The sequence below is a fragment of the Podarcis bocagei genome (assembly GCF_964188305.1).
Source record: "Podarcis bocagei genome assembly, chromosome: 14".
Taxonomy (NCBI): Eukaryota; Metazoa; Chordata; class Lepidosauria; order Squamata; family Lacertidae; genus Podarcis; species Podarcis bocagei.
The window spans coordinates 32,809,086-32,826,464 of record NC_138139.1 but is presented as its reverse complement, the minus strand read 5'-3'; the positions used below and the strand labels follow the sequence as shown (position 1 = coordinate 32,826,464).

General features: G+C 45.2%; 2 protein-coding genes across 4 annotated transcripts in view; one reads left to right on the top strand and one right to left on the bottom strand.

Moving 5' to 3' along the window:
- Positions 1 to 6,840: 6,840 nt before the first annotated feature.
- RPUSD1 (RNA pseudouridine synthase domain containing 1) lies at positions 6,841 to 16,951 on the bottom strand. 2 transcript variants are annotated; one of them, XM_081170930.1, is made up of 7 exons: positions 16,842 to 16,948; positions 15,140 to 15,360; positions 14,362 to 14,554; positions 13,396 to 13,519; positions 9,556 to 9,658; positions 9,310 to 9,411; positions 6,841 to 8,518 (listed from the first exon to the last, which is right to left on the bottom strand). In XM_081170930.1, the coding sequence occupies exons 3-7, from the start codon at positions 14,541 to 14,543 to the stop codon at positions 8,112 to 8,114; spliced, it is 918 nt and encodes a 305-aa protein (XP_081027056.1). In that variant the 5' UTR covers positions 14,544 to 14,554; positions 15,140 to 15,360; positions 16,842 to 16,948; the 3' UTR covers positions 6,841 to 8,111. The 2 variants fall into 2 exon arrangements, with proteins under 2 accessions (XP_081027056.1, XP_081027055.1); XM_081170929.1 differs by lacking the exon at positions 15,140 to 15,360 and having other exon boundaries at positions 16,842 to 16,951.
- Positions 16,952 to 16,964: 13 nt separating this feature from the next.
- Positions 16,965 to 17,379, top strand: part of CHTF18 (chromosome transmission fidelity factor 18) — a 39,848-nt gene continuing 39,433 nt past the window's right edge. For both annotated transcript variants that reach the window (XM_081170849.1, XM_081170848.1), the window contains exons 1-2: positions 16,965 to 17,069; positions 17,232 to 17,341. In XM_081170849.1, coding sequence (XP_081026975.1) covers positions 17,251 to 17,341 — 91 coding nt within the window. In that variant the 5' untranslated portion in view covers positions 16,965 to 17,069; positions 17,232 to 17,250. The remainder of the gene's footprint in view (positions 17,070 to 17,231; positions 17,342 to 17,379) is intronic.

The following is a 17,379-nucleotide window of genomic DNA, read 5'->3' as shown; positions in this document are numbered from 1 at the left end:
GGAACACAGGGAGTTGCCTTATACCAAGTCAATTGGGCCCATCCAGTTTGGTACTGTCTCTGCACTGTCTGGAAGTGGCTCTCCAGTGTTTCAGGCAGGCGTTGGCATGATGCTGAGCTTACCTTATCATTGCAAGGGCAGCATGAGCAGTGCATGGGTTGTGCTTGACCTTAAACATTTCTCCAGTCTCCCAGACCATTGGCTCTTCCTTATCTGTTCTGGAGGAGGGCGAGAAGTTTAAAGGGAAGAACAATGACACCCTGTATGCAGGAAGGTAGCACAGCAGGGAGAAAAGGTCCTCTAGCACCTCTTTTTCCCTGCCACGCTACTTTTCTGAGTCCAATAAGTTTTTAAAAAAGAGAATTTAACCATGCAATCTCTCATATGTGCTGTGAAAAGCCTATCTGTCATAAAGTATGTCATAAGGACTGCATGCGTACAACTCTAGCTTCCTACCACAGTACACACTAAATTCATTTGCAATGTAATTTAAACATAAGAGTCTGCTGTTTCACCCCAAAGTGGAATCATCTAAACCATGGGTAGGCAAACTAAGGCCCAGGGGCCAGATCCGGCCCAATCGCCTTCTAAATCCGGCCCGCAGACAGTCCAGGAATCAGCATGTTTTTACATGAGTAGAATGTACCCTTTTATTTAAAATGCACCTCTGGGTTATTTGTGGAGCATAGGAATTCGTTCACACACACACCCCGCACAAAATATAGTCCGGACCCCCCCAAGGTCTGAGGGACAGTGGACCGGCCCCCTGCTGAAAAAGTTTGCTGACCCCTGATCTAAACCAGCATTCCAGTCTCATAGTAACCAGCTAGGTTCCTGTGGGAAGCCAGTAAGCTGCACCTGAGCACAAGAGTCCTCTTTCCTCTTGTGATTTCCAGGATCTGGTAATTCAGAAGCATTGCTGCTGCTGACTGTGGAGGCAGAACATAGCCATCAAGGCTGGCAGCCACCAATAGCCCTCTCTTCCATGAATTTGCTTAAAGGTAATGGTAAAGGGACCCCTGACCATTGGGTCCAGTCATGACCGACTCTGGAGTTGCGGCGCTCATCTCGCTTTACTGGCCGAGGTAGCCGACGTTTGTCCACAGTTTTTCCGGGTCATGTGGCCAGCATGACTAAGCCACTTCTGGCGAACCAGAGCAGCGCATGGAAATGCCATTTACCTTCCAACTGGAGCGCTACCTATTTATCTACTTGCACTTTGACGTACTTTTGAACTGCTGGGTTGGCAGGAGCAGGGACCAAGTGACGGGAGCTCACCCCGTCGCGGGGAATCGAACCGCCAACCTTCTGATCGGCAAGTCCTAGGCTCTGTGGTTTAACCCACAGCGCCACCCTCATCCCATGAATTTGCTTAATCCTCTTTTAAAGCAGTCTAGGTAGGTGACCATCGCTGCCTTGCTGTGGGAGAGCATTCCATAGTTTAACTATGCACTGTATGGAGAAGTCCTTTCTTTTATCCACCCTGGATCTTCCAACAAATGCTAACTGAGAACGCTAATTGCTTTTTAACAATGTAAACCAAGAACTTTCCAACACACTATGAAATAATTGCTGCTTGTTTGAAGACAAGAGTGAAAAGGAGCTTAGGGCTGACATTGAAGAATCTAGTGCAGTGGCTCCCAAATTCCCTGCCCCCATGGACCACTTGAAAACTGCTAAGGACCACTTGGTAGTTTTTCTTCCTGTTGCAGCAATTGTAATGCACTGTACTAGATGCTGTATAATTTTTAAATGGTTTTTTACAGGAATGTGTGGACCACATGAAGGAAGTTCATCCACTGGCCAGAGTTTGGGAACCCCTGATCTAATAACAGCACACTTAGATGTGCCACTAAAAGGCACTGTGCCCCCATTTGTGTAAGATTTATAAGCCACTGACAATGTTTATCCTGTGTGGTTTATTTCGGTTATGTCCACAAATGCAAAACAATAAATAACAAGTAGTATTTTGAAACCTTACAGTGTCATGAGAACATGGAGTTCCACATCACATCACTTTTAAAATACACACACACACACAAATATATATATACAAATAGGTGACTTTACGTTGCTAGCAAACAGACAACAATGCCAACTTAGCCCGGGGTGATAATATATAGCAGAAACAGATATCATGCCACCATTCAAAGTGTGCACTGGCCACTGTGAACATTTTATCCTAAAATAGATCTCTCTTTCTCACAATTAATAAAATAACAGGTTAAGGAAAATATATATTCATTTCTAGTTCTCCTTGCAACATTGGATAAAAGCACAGCAAAAAATTAGCCCAACTACTTTGGAACATGCTATGGGAAAAGTCAGGCTATTTTGCAGTTTGGTCCATGGGGCATTAAAGATGGAATGGTTTCGCCTTCCAGAGACATAATATTTGCCAATCCTAGAAAAACAGCCTCACACCAATCAAGCAAGCAACTCACACAAAATGGAACCCGTGGTCCAATGTCATCCCAGCTGAGCTTCAGGTGAGATGATGTTAGGCTGCTTTTCCCATGAAGTGTTTTTATATAAAGGCACAGGCCTGGCCAGGATGCAGGCCTGAGGAATCACACAACTCCTCCCCAATCCTGAGGTCAGGGGTGGTATGTCCCATTTTGCCACTCGAGGCAAAACAGGAAGTGCCACCCTGCTCTGCCACACCACAACAGCACCATCTCCAGTGGGACCACTTGGCCACCTGCCAGTGGCACTGCAGCTGTACCACCATCTGTGTCACCTCTGCCGCTTGTGGAGACACACTGCTGGCATTGGTCCCTGAAAGAGCTTGCAAGATCTCTCCCAAATCTCAAGAGACATTTTGCTCTCCTAGACATCTTGCAAGACTTTGATGAGATCTCGCAAGATCTTGCAGGAAATCACCCATCTGTTTACCTGTAAGCATATAAAATAGTGCATCTTGTTAAACTACTTGTGGCATTCAACACTTTGGGAAAAGACTTCTCTCCCTTTTCCCTTTAAAAATGAGGATCTGTGCTTCACGTTCAGCAGGAAGGTCCATTTCAAATGAAATATGTATTTGTTTTGCTTCTGCTTTTTTGTGTTCTCAGGTGTCAAAGTTAGCCTCCTGGCCCTACTCCTCCAGTATCAATCCCTGGTTGGGCTTTCATTGACCATAAGCAATATCCCATGTAAAAGTAGGTAAAAAGGTAAAGGATCCCTGGATGGTTAAGTCCAGTCAAAGGTGACTATGGGGTTGCTGCGTTCATCTCACATTCAGGCCGAGGGAGCCAGCACTTGTCCACAGACAGTTTTCCAGGTCATGTGGCCAGCATGACTAAACCGCTTCTGTGCAATAGGACACCGTGACGAGTGCCAGAGTGCACGGAAATGCCGTTTACCTTCCCACCACAGCGGTACCTATTTATCTACTTGAAACTGGCATGCTTTCGAACTGCTAGGTTGGCAGGAGCTGGGACAGAGCAATGGGAGCTCACCCCGTAGCTAGGTGGTAACGCTCCCTGGAGAGAAATGGCCCATCTTGCCCATCTTTGGGGTTTTACTTTGGCTTTGGTCTTTCACTCAAGGGGTAAGTTGTTCTTCTTAGAGGTTCACCTATCCTGTTTGAAGGAAAATATTTGTTTCATGTGAAAATCTCTGTAAGGGATGCAGGCCTGGCCAGGACACAGTCTGCCTTGCTCTGCCTAATGATATGGTCAGCCCTGCAAAGTGATAATTGTTGCATATCAGCGTAATCAAGGCCTCTCCCCAATGTGCTTAAATACAACTTGCTACAAAACAGACATTTGAAAAATGAGAACAACTTCCATGGAAATTTCTATAAAGAAACAGGGTGGACACAGCAATAAACGACCCAGAGTTTGTGTGCCCTGAGAATAACTTTGGAAGATTTCTGCCCCATCCTCTGGGAGATCCAGTAATCACTTGCAATTACTGACAAGCCCATCTTTATTGCCACGAGGGTATACTATTGCATCAGAAACATAATGAAGCATGGATGCTTAAGACTGTGATACAGTATAAATATTTAGTGCAGGCAGCTCATGGAAGGTTATTTCTGCATATCTGGAAAATAAATAAAAATTGGTCATCTTGCAAAAAGCCCTCGAGCTGCTAAAGTTTGTGCCTTGATTTAATTTACAATGTAAATGCTGTTTTTTATCAACCATGTTTTACTAACAATTGAAGCTCATCGTTTTGTAAAAACTCTTTAAATCTTCCTTTTTCTATTTCCCTACTGCTCTCCTTCTTCTAAGAGTGTGTTAAAGGGTCTTCTGCAAAATAAATGGGGGAGATTAATTATTTCCATATAATTATCTCTGTCAAAGGATGGCAGTCAGAGAACCAGGACTATCTTTACAATATGAATGGTGCCCTCTAGTGGTGAGAACTGTTCCATGTCCCTCCCTCCCAAATCCAAACATAAGTTAGTGGGCATTATGAGCAATATTCTATATATGCACAGCACTGCCTAAAAAAAACCTCCTGTGATCAGTTTAAATTCTACTTGCATAACATAATGTGTACAAATATCAACGGCACTATCTACACTTGGATGCAGCATCCTTTTTGGGAAAATTTGGCAAGGCTTTAAGAGGTTTCACAAGGAAATGGGATTTCACAAGGAAAACGAAGTCTCTGCCGTGAGGGCTGGGAGGACACATGCAGGAATAAGGAGACAGGACCTGCATGCAGTGTAGGACTTGCAGTTCCCTGGAATCCCTCGTAAGGCACGTTTTCAACCCTAGCTGTGAAGATCAGATGCTCCCTTTGTTTCAAAATAAAGATGGAGGAGGGAAAGGACACTACCCTTTCTGTGCCACAATGAGAAAATGCATGCCTCATGACTGCATGGGTCTCCAGGCACAAATCAGGATTCAATGAGCTCAAAGCTAGCTTCGCCAGCTAGATCTGACATGGGGAAGGAAGGCAGTGTGTGTGTGTGTCTATGCACAAGAGAGTGTGTCAATTTAAGGCAGGGGTCACCATCTTTAAAGAAACCAATTAGCACATAGGGACTTTTGAGTAAGTGTTGTGGACACTCTCTGATCACTTCTCTTCCCCTTCTGAACCCAGATCAGCTCCCCTCTCCAAAGACAGAAAGAGAAGATGTGCACAGGATCTGGTAAAAGTCAGGTCCGGTGGAACTGTAAAGCACATAGAGCTGAAGGAGGAAGTGGGAAAGAGCGTCACTATTCCAACTTCCTTTTTTCTGCTCAATGTGTTTTCATGGCAAATGGGGCACTGGGGCTCAGAATATTCATGGGCATAATAAAATGAACAAGGGCACTGAAACCCCTGATGTAAAGTCATCCTAAAACCTGCATAGGAAAATGAGCTCAAAGGTGATTTTTAAAAAGACAAAGACACACACACACACACACACACACACACACACACAAGTATGTTGTGGAGCAGTTGTTACAATGCCCTAGAAAAGGATTGTTATCACCACCACCATCAGCTGCTACTGCAGGGCAGATAAAAACTGAAACCCACATACATACCCTTCCAGACATCCACATAACATGAAAAAAATGCAAGATGGCTGATCTAAAATTGCCAAAAGCTTTCTTTCTATGGGAAGTGAAGGCAAAGGTCAGCCAGGAAAAGAGCTCTAGGGGAGAGAGAAGTAGGGGAAAACCTTAACCAGAAAGGGGTCTGCAACTTTTTCAGGCCTAGGGGCACATTTGGAAATCTAAGGAATAGGTGTGGGCACCACAAAGCAACCAATCTGCAGAAGAAAAACTGTTGGTACTCAGACTTCTCTCTCAAAGCAACAAGGAAAGCATCTAAACAGTGTTCCCCACCCACCCTTAAAAAAGAAAACACAGGTGAAAAAACAGGCACCCTCAAGGAAGTAACTTCCCCCAAAGTCCACATTTTTTAAAAAATTAAGAGGGTCAAGAATACTTGACAGGTGTTGGGGAGAAGAGTGTTATCTAAGGGTTCTGAGATACCTATGTGTGTCCTGCTGGGGGACCCCAGCTAAAAAAGGAAAGGAGTTTTTCCTGGTTTCTTTCATCCATTCTTTTGCTTCAGAGTCCAAGAGACAGTTATGTGACAAGCCTCCTCATGCATTGGTTATTATCCAAAATGAAAGACAGATGAAAAGGGGAGTGAATCTCTGTGGCTGAAGGCAGGCAGGGGTGGGGTTTCAGCAGGTCAAGTGGTCCCTTTTTTCTGACACTTTCCCCACAGATTCCCCTGAGGGCAGCAGAGGTTGAGGGCGACGTCCAGCATGCATCGCCCTCAGAGAAGACCCACTGACATCTATCAGCCACTATGACTGGGTTGTGGTCATCTCACTACCAGGTTCCCTAGCAGTCATACACAAAGCAGTAACTTGTTTGGGGGAATTGAAGGGTGAGCGACGGAAACCAGACGCGAAGCATTAGCATCCCGTTACGGTCGTTTGGTGGCTGGATTTGCACTCTAGCCTGAACAGCATGTCTGCAAACAGCAGAGATGCCAACAGGTCAATGCTTCCTTTAGAAAGGAAATCTGAACTGTCTCCAGCACCCAGACTAATAATAGGCTGAGAGTTACTTTGGCTCCGCATAGAATTGCTTCTGCAAAGCTAAGACTTAGTGCTATTACCTTTGTAAGGCTGCTAGAAGGAGCTACCTATGGAACAGCATTTCTGAGTCTTTTGTGTAAAATGGTTATAGAGGATGCTGTTCACTATGTTACTCAGCATCCTCCAGACCAGGGATGTCCAGGTCTATCCCCGGGTGATAGCGGTAGATCGCGGTCGATTGCTAGTTCATTTCTGTTTTCTTGAGAAGAGCAGCTGTAAAATGAATGTATCCGGCCCTGCCCCCTCACTGTTTCCTTCAGTCGTGCAGGATCACTAAACCAGAATTCAGAGTTAGCACTGCCCAGCTTTTGTTAGGGTGAGGGTTTTTCGGCGTTTCCGCCTTAAAATAATCACCTCTGCTTTGCGCCCTCCCCCAAATGATCTCAACACCAACCTCGCCCCCTAAGAAAAGCTCAAGAACTTTGACCTGAACTCCTAAAAAAAGCTCAACTTTGACCCAAACCCCTAAAATGACTTAGATTCCTGCCACTTTTTTGTGCTGGGAGTAAATCGCAGTCTCTTGGGAGTTGGACGTCCCTGCTCTAGACAAATATCCTCATGTAAAGTACCTGTCTGAGTTTAACCACAATGTTTTGTTTTGTTTTTACATCAAGTGAGTTTGTGTGCTTTTCGCTGTGGGACAAGGAAAATTGGCCAGCGTGGCAAAGCGGTTAGAGAAGAGTTTCCCAAACTTGGGTCTCCAGCTGTTTCTTGACTACCATCAACCCCGACCACTGGTCCTGTTAGCTAGGAACGATGGAAGTTGTAGTCCAAAAACAGCTGGAGACCCGTTGGGGAAACCCTGGGTTAAAGTGTCAGACAACAACCTGGGAGACCAGGGTTCAAGTGCTCACTCGGCCATAAAGTTCACTGGGTGACACTGGGCCAATCACTGCCTCTCAGCCAAACCTACCTCACAGGGTTGTTGTGGGGATTAAATGAGATGGGAAAGGACCATGCACATATATGTCACTTTGAGCTCCTTGGAGAAAAAGGTGGGATCTGACGCAATCAATCAATCAAATTCTGTTACCTTGTCTGCCTCTCTATTTGCACTGGCTGCTAGGAAATTCAGAGCCAACCATGTGGCTCGTCTCTGAAAGTCTCTAGTATGGCTTATATAGGAACAAAGAAAAAGTTTAGTATTACTGATGAGCAATTTTAAGGCTACTGATTTCAATGGGTCTACTCTAAGTATGACTTGACATCACCCTGAGAGACAGTGCCCCAATTGCGTTAATCCAATGGCTTAAGAGTGTCAATATCAGGGCACAAACCTGGCCTGTCTGACCACAGTCCGTGATCTTCCACATCCGGCGACTAAAACGAGCCAGCTTGAGGGCACGGGGTTAAAAAGCCGATCAAGCACACAGTCAAAATTCCAGTTTGGGAACGCGACCCTCACAGAGGCATTTCCGAGGAATGTTGGGAGTGAACAAGACGACAGGTGTTGGGAGTCAGGCCTGGAAAAGCTTCTGGCAGGAATCAGCGGTAGAGACCAGGTATAAAGATTCGGGGTTTCCCAGCCACGAGGGATCCATGGGTCATGTCATTCCAGGGCCCACTCGGCCAGCCACTGCTCACATTTCCCTCGCTGCTCCTGCTCCAACTCCTCCACCTCAGGGCTCTTGGCTTCCTGCGGGGCCTCAGGGCTTGGGCTCCCAAGTAGATTCCCCTGACGGCCTTCCTCTGCCAGGACGCTCTGGTCCTTCAGTTCTTGGATCAGCTCCTCCAGATGGTGCGTGGCACGCCGAGGGGCCCAGTTGCTGTCCACGGTGGGGACGAAAGGGTCGGGCGCGATCACCTCAATAAGCTCCTTGCTGGTCGGGATGCGCAAGTAGTAGGCATGGAGCATCATGCGGTAAGGGCCACTGTCCTTCTTGAAACTGTACGTGAAGTCGCCCACCACCGGGTGCCCGATGGCGCTGCAGTGGACGCGGAGCTGGTGGGTTCTTCCTGAGGAGGGGCGGAAAGGACAATGCCAATTTTTTTTTAGGACAGAGACCCTTTCGGCTATCAGCCCACCCTCCTACAAGGACAGGGAGACACAGGTCGCTTCCATGAGACATGTAAAATGTTTCATCCAATTCTGGCGGTGACGTTTCACCAACAAACCCTTTGCACATCCCCATTAGGAAGCTGCCTTATGCTGAGTCAGACCAATCAGTCCATGCTCAGTATTCCCTGCACAGACTGGCAGCAGCTTCTGAAAACGATACTGTTTTAGACAGGCCTTTGTAACATGAATTCTCTCTTTTTAAAAAACCAATCAGTACTTATTGATGTCTTAACAAAGCTTTTCTGCTGTTTTTATTCTAATAAGTTGTACTCCGCCTTGAATTTTCTTTTCTGAAAGTGCAGAAACGTGTATTATACCGAAACACTTTTGGCCTTTAGCTTAAAAATGTATAAATTACTTCCTTTGGTCTTCCAGACTGCTGTTTCTGCACCTTATCTATTTTTGTGTATTTTTTATGTATGTCAACAAGCAGCACAAGGACTAAGTTCACATTCAAGATTTGTTATGCATGCCACATTTGTTATTATATACTTCTTGTTTGTATGAAAAAACTTCAATAAAAATCAATTAGATATGCAAGTAAATAAACTTTTCTGAGACACAGATGAGTGGAGAACTGGCCTTGCTGAACTGGCCTGACTTGACAGCCTGGAAACAGAAGCACACATTGCATTGTGGCAAAGGCCATTCCAGTGCCAGTGCAATGAAGGAGCAGGAGTCCTTTTACCTGTGAGGGGCTGCAGAAGCACTTTCGTCGCTGGATCGCCACTGTAAAGGCCATGTTCAAGCACTGTTAGCTCCGACTGGCAAGGTTTGGGGTTTTCACAACCTGTTAGAAATGTTGGAATTAACGAGTTAAAAGCAAAGTCAATTTTCGAAACATCTGCAAAGCTCAAAGTTTTCTGACAATGCAATAACTCAGTGCTACAATGAAAATGACAAAGGGGGCATGAAAGGGTGGTGGCAGCCCTACCCTCCGTCCCTTCAATGCACATCATGTGTGTCAAGCCTTCTGTCGTGTTCTTCCCGATGGCGTAGTGGATCGTCATACTCGCCTCTTGGATGTGGCCCCTCACCTGCCAAGCAGAGGATGCATTTTGTCACAACACCCTGAGTCTTAACATGAAAAAAACACCAGCCTCAGTTTCCCAACTGTAACATGGGAACGGGTCGATATCACTTGCAAAGCCATATACCTGCAGAACTGCTGTACAGGGACATCTTAACTTCCCTTACTTTAAATCAGGGTTGGGGAACCTAGGGCCCTCCAGGTGTCGCTGGACTACAAAGCGTGTCATCATCCCTCGCCACTGACTATGCTAGCTGCTGGGGCTGTTGGGAGCTGGAGTCCAAGAACATCTGGAGGGCCACAAGTTTCCCCCACCCTCATCCTCACTTCAGACACTTACCGGGAGTAAGTTCCTCTAAACCAGTCTCCCTCAACCTGGTGCCTCCCAAATGTTTTGGAGTACAACTCCCAGCAGCCCTGTTGGGAGTTGTAGTCCAGGGACATCCAACTCCCAAGAGACTGTGATCTACTCCTGGGGGGGGGGGCTGGCAGTGATCTACCCATTTGGGGGGGTAGTTCAGAATTGTTGAGCTTTTTTTAGGGAAGCAGGTCAAAGTTGTTGAGCTTTGGGACACCCCTGTTGTAGTCCGTACAGAGATAGATGAGAATTTCATCTAGTATGTGAATCAATGTGAATCAATTTGTAATTCCCAGGCCAGAACATGAACATACAGCTGCTTTTCGGAATTTGCACTTTTGCAAATTCTGGAATGCAGTTCTCCAAGCCAAAAAAAAAAGGCTATCATGGAATCATGGGCACAAAAATGCGTACGTTAAAACAAACTTGCTTGCAAAGATGTGTTTTACTGGGAGATTTAAAAAATCACACTGTGATGTGCATGTAAGGTTTTCAGGATGACTTGTTTAAAAAGAAGTTTGCAAACTGATGCAGAAATGGGGCAAACGGAGCATGAAACTGCGAAAGTGAGAAACACAGAGAAGACAAAACTGGCAGACTTGCCCAGCTCTTCAATCCCAAAACCAAGAGGGCACCAGACTCTTGGCTTTGGAGGAGATATAACACTGCCAGGGGAAGGCACATCTTTTTCCTTTGAAGATCCATGCTCTCAGCAAATAAGCTTTTTTTCATTCCAGACTGCGCGGATCAGCATGGTTTCCCCGTGACCAGGCTGCGTTAAGCTCTTCCCATCCACAGAAGCTGAGAGACACATAATCCGCTTGGCCCGGGAGGATTTCATCTGCAGCAGATTAGCTCTGCTTCCTGAACGGATTCAGCATCTGCAGAGTCTTTGTGCCACCCTTTTTGTCTCTCACCATCCAGGAAGGCCGTTTAACAAAAAGCCACATCAAGCTTTGGTGACATCCACATCGTACACTTAAAACCACATTTAAACACACATGGAAGGCACCTAGCTCCCCCCCCCAAAAAAAACCCCCAAAGAATCTTGTGAACTGTAATTTGCTGAGGGTGCTCAGAATTGTGGCTCTGTGAGGGGTAAATTACAGCTCCCAGGATTCTTTGAGGGGAAGCCATGTGCTTTAAATGTACAGCACGCGTACGGGCTTGTCCTAATTTCAGGTGTGCAGAATTCCGCTCGGAATCCCAGGTGTGAGTCATAGGTTATCTGATGTGGGGGAGTAAGAAGGGGAGGTCAAATATGTCACAGGGGCAGCTGGAGGAGTAGGACAAACACACATAATGTGCTTCCACATGCTCTGCACTGTGGCTTTTTCATCCTGTGGCTACATCCATGTAAAATGTTTTAACATAGCCATGGGGGGGCATGGCATAACGGTGAGAGCCGATGGTGACAGTACGTGTAATGCAGTGAACTCACTTCCTGGCCTAAGACATCTCAATCTCATTGCACCCTTTTATGCAATATGGAGATAATAATTCCTTCCTACCTTACAGGGTAGTTGTCAAAGGTCACAAAAAACCTATATTATACAATGTATAAATGCTGTTAATAATAATGTATTATATTATCATTATTCCAGCTAACCTAACGAAAATCCCAGGAAGTTTCTTGGGACAGGGAGAGGCAGGGAATAGAAAACTTTAGATCAGCAGTGGGGAACAGGATCCGAGGATAGGAACAGGAAAAAGCATCACAGACTATATCATTTTCTTTAGGGAAGTGGTAATGCACCTCTGAAAGATGTTGGGTACTCAACCTATATATATATATATACACACACACACACCCTGAGTCCTCTTTGTCCTCTTTGACGTGCAAGGAGTCTCTCTTCCTAGCTGCAACCAGTTGCAAAACCAACCTCATTTCCTGCCAATCTGCTACTCACTTCTACTTAATGCCTTTTTTAATCTTTCCCTTTTAAAGAAGTTATGTTTAAGTCACAGGCGGCCGGTCGCTAGACACCCATCCTACAGATGGCCGGCTCGCCTTGCCTCGCGTGTCAGTGGGACACCCAAAAGGGATCAAGATAAAAATATGAACGCCAGCTGACGTCTGACGCCCTACTGGCTTTCTGGGTCTGTTTCAACAGTGGTGGCCTGAAACACAAGCCGTTTTCGTGGTTGGGGGGAAAAAATAAATGTTAAAAGTGCTCATTGAAAATCTTTTTCACCTCCTGTGGAAAAGTGTGGATTGGGCACATGAACATGACCTTGTGTTTTGTGGGAAGATGGGTGAATCATAGCAGATCCTGTAGATCATCTTTTAGTGCAGCAGCACCCATACTTTGGAACAGCGGATTCCCTGCCTCCACTATCCTAGAGCCCCAACCAGCAAGAAAGGGGAGTTTTTTAGCTGCTAAGAAGTCTTCTCATGCTTTGTACTGACCAGAGCCAATCAGAGTGAAAGAAGCCAAGTTAGCCATTAAGGATTGACCCCTAGGGTAACTCTGGAGAAGGTGCACAGGAAGAGTTGTTCAGTATGCTCCAAAGCTAAACATTTAGGAATACTGAAAGCACAAGGTGCTCCGAGACCATATTACACCGGTCCTGAAAGAGCTACTTTGGCTCCCAGTACGTTTCTGAGCACAATTCAAAGTATTGGTGCTGAGCTTTAAAGCCCTAAACGGCCTTGGCCCAGTATACCTGAAGGAGCATCTCCACCTCCATTGTTCTACCCGGACACTGATGTCCAGCTCCGAGGGCCTTCTGGAGGTTCCCTCACTGCAAGAAGCAAAGCTACAGGGAACCAGGCAGAGGGCCTTCTTGGTAGTGGCACCCGCCCTGTGAAACGCCCTCCCACCAGATGTCAAAGAGAAAAACAACTACCTGACATTTAGAAGACATCTGAAGGCAGCCCTGATGAGGGAAGTTTTTAATGTCTGATGTTTTATCGTGTTTTTAATATTCTGTTGGGAGCCACCTAGAGTGGCTGAGGAAACCCAGTCAGATGGGCGGGGTATAAATAATAAATTATTATTGTTATTCAAGAGAATGATGTGCAAATTCTGTTACATACAATGGAACTTCAAGGAAGACACAACTTTAGTCACTCTGGAAGACTGTATTGGAGCACTCCAAATCATTTGCCTCTATATGTGCGCAGAAAATAGTAACCTAGCTGGAAGGCAGTGTATCCTTAACTTTTATTGTATTTTTCTAAGATTACTGCATAATCATAGACGGGTATGGCTGTCATGAAGGGACCTTGCAATTCTGAATTTGCAGAGCAGCAATATTGACAGGGCACCACAGAGTCAGCCAGCCCTGGCCTTCGCCATTCATAAAGTGCAGCATCCAGAATGGGACACAGCCTTTCACCTGATTCATAGCTAGAAGGGAACTTGACAAACATGGTGGCTCACCAGCGCAAGGTAGGCTTTGGTCACCATCCGTTCCTTGAAGCATTTGTAGGCACTTCCAGCAGCTGCCTTGTTGAGCGCCACGCAAAGGGCCCCGCTGGTGGAGAAATCCAGCTGGTGGCAAAACCTGGAAGATCACAAGATTTACCTATTATTAACAGCCTGAAAGGTTCAGTCTGCCATCTTGATTCAAAATGGCTTCCAACAGTATCCAAGTACAAATGAAAAGATTATCCTTGACTTAATTGATTTGTTTACAATGTCTTAAGAGGTATATAAATCACAGCGAACAAACAAACAACTTTTCAAAGTATGTAGCAGAAGTAAAACAATTCCAAACAAAGGTTCTGTGAACCTTGGAAAATCTGGCCTTGACCTCAAATCACTTTAAAAAACAAACAAACACCTTCCTCATTTACACTAAAATGCACTTTGCACTTGTCATCTTGGGTTTTCCACAAAATTTAGAACTGAAATTAGGCTTGCATAGAACGATTTGAATCTGGAAGTCGCCAGTTTGCATTGCTCTGGAGAGCAATCTAATGTAACAAGTTTATTTTAATTGCATTTAGTAAGCAAAGCAAAAAAATGCTGAAAACTGACAGGCTTACCTAGTACAGTTTTTGCAATCAGTATCCATTTATTGCTCTAGAAAATTTCCAGCTCACATTACTGTCGCCATCACACTCGCCATATAATACCCATTTTACAGAGTAGGTCTGTGCCTGGGTGCTAAGAGGTTGCTGCCTTTAGCTTATAGGTCTATACATTTATGGGTTTCAGCAACTGCAAGGGTCCATACATTTTTTTACCATAATGCAGGAGTCAGTGCTTGTAAAGTTTCCCATTTCTGTGCTATATAACCTGGCAGCTGCTAATAACCAAGTTCATAAATTGTTTGACTAAAACTGTTTCTTACTGTTATCCCACACATTAAGTAAACAGAGAGCCTTCTTACAAACTACTCACCGGAAGCCATAGTATGTGTCTGGGTCCGCAAGCTCAGGGAACCGATATTTCAACTGGCTCTGCAGGGTGAGCTTTTCATACCACATTTTGCTGTCAATGCGGACATCCCAGTGTTTGTTAACCACAATGAAGTCCGCACTTTGGTACAGAATGGACAAGTTATCGATGCTCACAGGCTCCATAGCGATGGACCCTTAGAGAGGGAAAGAGAGGTGCAGTTCTGAGTTTCTGATCCAAAAAGTGTTCTTCCCTTCTGACCTAGATTTGGGAAAGTTGTTCAGAGTTATTCTGTCGAGGCGGCAAATCACTCTGTGCATGCTCATCAACACTGGTTAATGCATTAATGGACACTTGCTGAAATCTGGGTTGAGAACTAAAGCCCAGGTTTGGATGAAGCCCTAAAGACAAATGTCAGGTGTGCTTAAGGAATTGCAATAAATCAATCTGTCAATTGTATCAAATGCTGAGGAAAAGTCTAAAGGCTAGGGCAGAGATGACTGCTTTTTGGCTGGATGTGCCAGATGACTGCTTGCCTAGACTCTGCCTGGAGGAACAATGGAAGAAGGGCGGTTGGGCCAAGTTAGTACAAGACCTGCCAGCCTCAAAAAAACCTGACAACGGATTTTATATTCCCTGGAGTGAAAAGACAGCTCATGGATTGGGTTTATGAACAGGCTAACAGGCAAGATTTATCTCTAATCCGTATCTCAAAATTCTCCCATTGGTACTATTTGCTGAAATCTCACCACACCAGAGCTCAATATTTGCAGTCACTTACCTTTGCCTCCCTGAAAACTGCATTTACAGCTCTCCGTTTTCAAACAATGCCTACGTCAGTCTTAGATGGGAGATACAGAAATGTTCCAAGGCATTTAAGACTTTGTATTTGTGGGGTAGGTGAGGCAGATCTCCCTCATTATATACTCCATTGTCAACGCTATCAATACCTCAGAAAGAGTTTTTTGGATCAGATGCTGGCACCGCTACAGGGACAGAACCCTGAAGTGAAAATATGTTAGCTATTATTTGACTGTGATCCTCTTGTCACATATAAAACAGCCTTATTTGCAAAAGCCGCTAAAAACATTCATGCTAACTATATAAAAAACAATGCTGTAGACTGTGCAGGCGATTCATTAATTTGATTTATTGTAAATGGATGTATATCTCTGGATTTCTTTTAACAGGTTTTAATTGACTTGCTGGGTTCGTAACTGAATTTGTAATGACTTTTAGTCAAACACAGTAAATGACTGATTGATTGATTGATTGAATGAAGAAATGAATGAATCTTTTAGTATGGCATCACCCATACTTTGGAACTCACTATGTATTGACATCACTGGACTCTTTTTGGTGCCTGCTTAAAGTATTTTGTTTAGGTAAGCCCAGACATGTAGAACATTGGCATGTTTTAATCTGGTTCTCAGCTACTCGTTGATTTTAAAAATAATAAGGTTTTAAATAGTTATCAAGTGCTTTCACTGATAATTTCATTATTTTATACTTTTTGGAAACCACTTTGAGATTTGTTTGTTTTACAATCAAGCAGTATATGAATTTTAATGAATAAATATTTGCTGCTTTTGCATCTTGTTATGCTGCTTTCTGGAATGACTGCTGGGGAGGGTACCATTGCATTCTCCTGCAGAAGTAAAATTGTGATCCCTTAATAAAAAAAGATAACTATCCAACAATAAGCAGCTGTTTTCATATAGCTTAAAACACACACCTAGAGCAAGAGAGGCCTCAGAGCTATCCACACTAAGCACCTGTGCAACAGACTGCAGGCACACAGCTCACCTGGTTGGATTTTTTCTTGCTGTTGTGAAATGTATTCTATTTTTAAAAATTATTTCAAATTGTGCATGTGGAAATTATTATTTTTTAAAATAGATGTGGTGATGTACAAAGCTTTCAGGCTTCCGACTGGGGCATCCACTTAGCTACTAGGAGAACTGGATGCTGGGCTAGATGTGCCACTGGCCTGATCCTGCAAGCTCGTGTTCTTAAATGGCTGCCCTATTTGACTCTTGACAAAACTCGCAGACAGGAGAGCCTGGAAAGAGAGGGAGGGAGAACCGAGCCTCCAAATCTTGCTTTTTTCCCCATTGTGCTCGCTTTACATTTATTTTAACAGACTTGCCCTAAACCCGCTTTGAGACAGATGAGGCTGCTTGGCTGTCAAGCAAGAGAAGCCCCTCAAAGAAGCGCTTCTTTTGAGGTAGAGGCTGCTCACCCCTTCCTTACCGCCATCGCCACGACATCGGCAGCTACCAAATCCTTTGGACAGAAAACAACATGCACCCTTCCCACCCCAAAGACGCCCACGATGCACTGGGAGGCTTGCAAAAATTGCTGCGCCTCCAGCGCCCTTCGTATGCATCCCGTGCATGCAGACATGCAAACGCGCGTGCACGCATCCCTGCCGGCCCCACTCCGCAAGGAGTGCACCGAGCCGGGCGGATCGATCGACCGACCTGCAACTTTGCGCAAGGCGCTAGCAGAGGGCTGGTGCGCCATGCAAAGGCGCGCGCGGCGGCGCTACATTGCAGCTAGCAGGCCCGGGCAGTGCAGCAGCCGCGGAGCAGCGCGTGGAGGAGACCCGCCGGCCAATCAGCGCCTTCCGCCGCATGGAACGTTCACCCGGAACTGAAACAGCGCGCGCGCTGGTTTGCAAAAAGGAAAAGTCAGCTGGGCTGTTGCAGGTACTGTTTGCAGTTGCAAAGCGGGTTTGCTTTTTTCTCTTTTCTTGCAGGGGGTTGCTTTTTCGTTGCATACTATCAAGCAACAAAGCAAGAGAGTTTGTGGAACTGAGCTTTTTAAAGAAATATATTCCTTCTCCTTTTTTTTTCGTCCGCCTCGCAAAGGAGGGAGGAGATCTTGCATATGGAAGAAGATGAGCACGAGCTGTATGGCATTGAAGATGAATTTGAGGAGCAGTTTGCGGACGAGCTGGAGGCGCTGGCTGAGCTGCAAGGTGGGGGTTGATGGGCTTCTCTTGGCGGTCAGAGAATT

Coding starts and splice junctions, on each gene's coding strand:
- RPUSD1 (XM_081170929.1), bottom strand. CDS start 16,884: ATGGCGCACCAGCCCTCTGCTAGCGCCTTGCGCAAAGTTGCAG. Junction 9,659..13,395: donor CCAAAGCCTACCTTGCGCTG/GTGAGCCACCAT, acceptor TCTGCTTGGCAG/GTGAGGGGCCACATCCAAGA. Junction 9,412..9,555: donor GTGCATTGAAGGGACGGAGG/GTAGGGCTGCCA, acceptor CATTTCTAACAG/GTTGTGAAAACCCCAAACCT.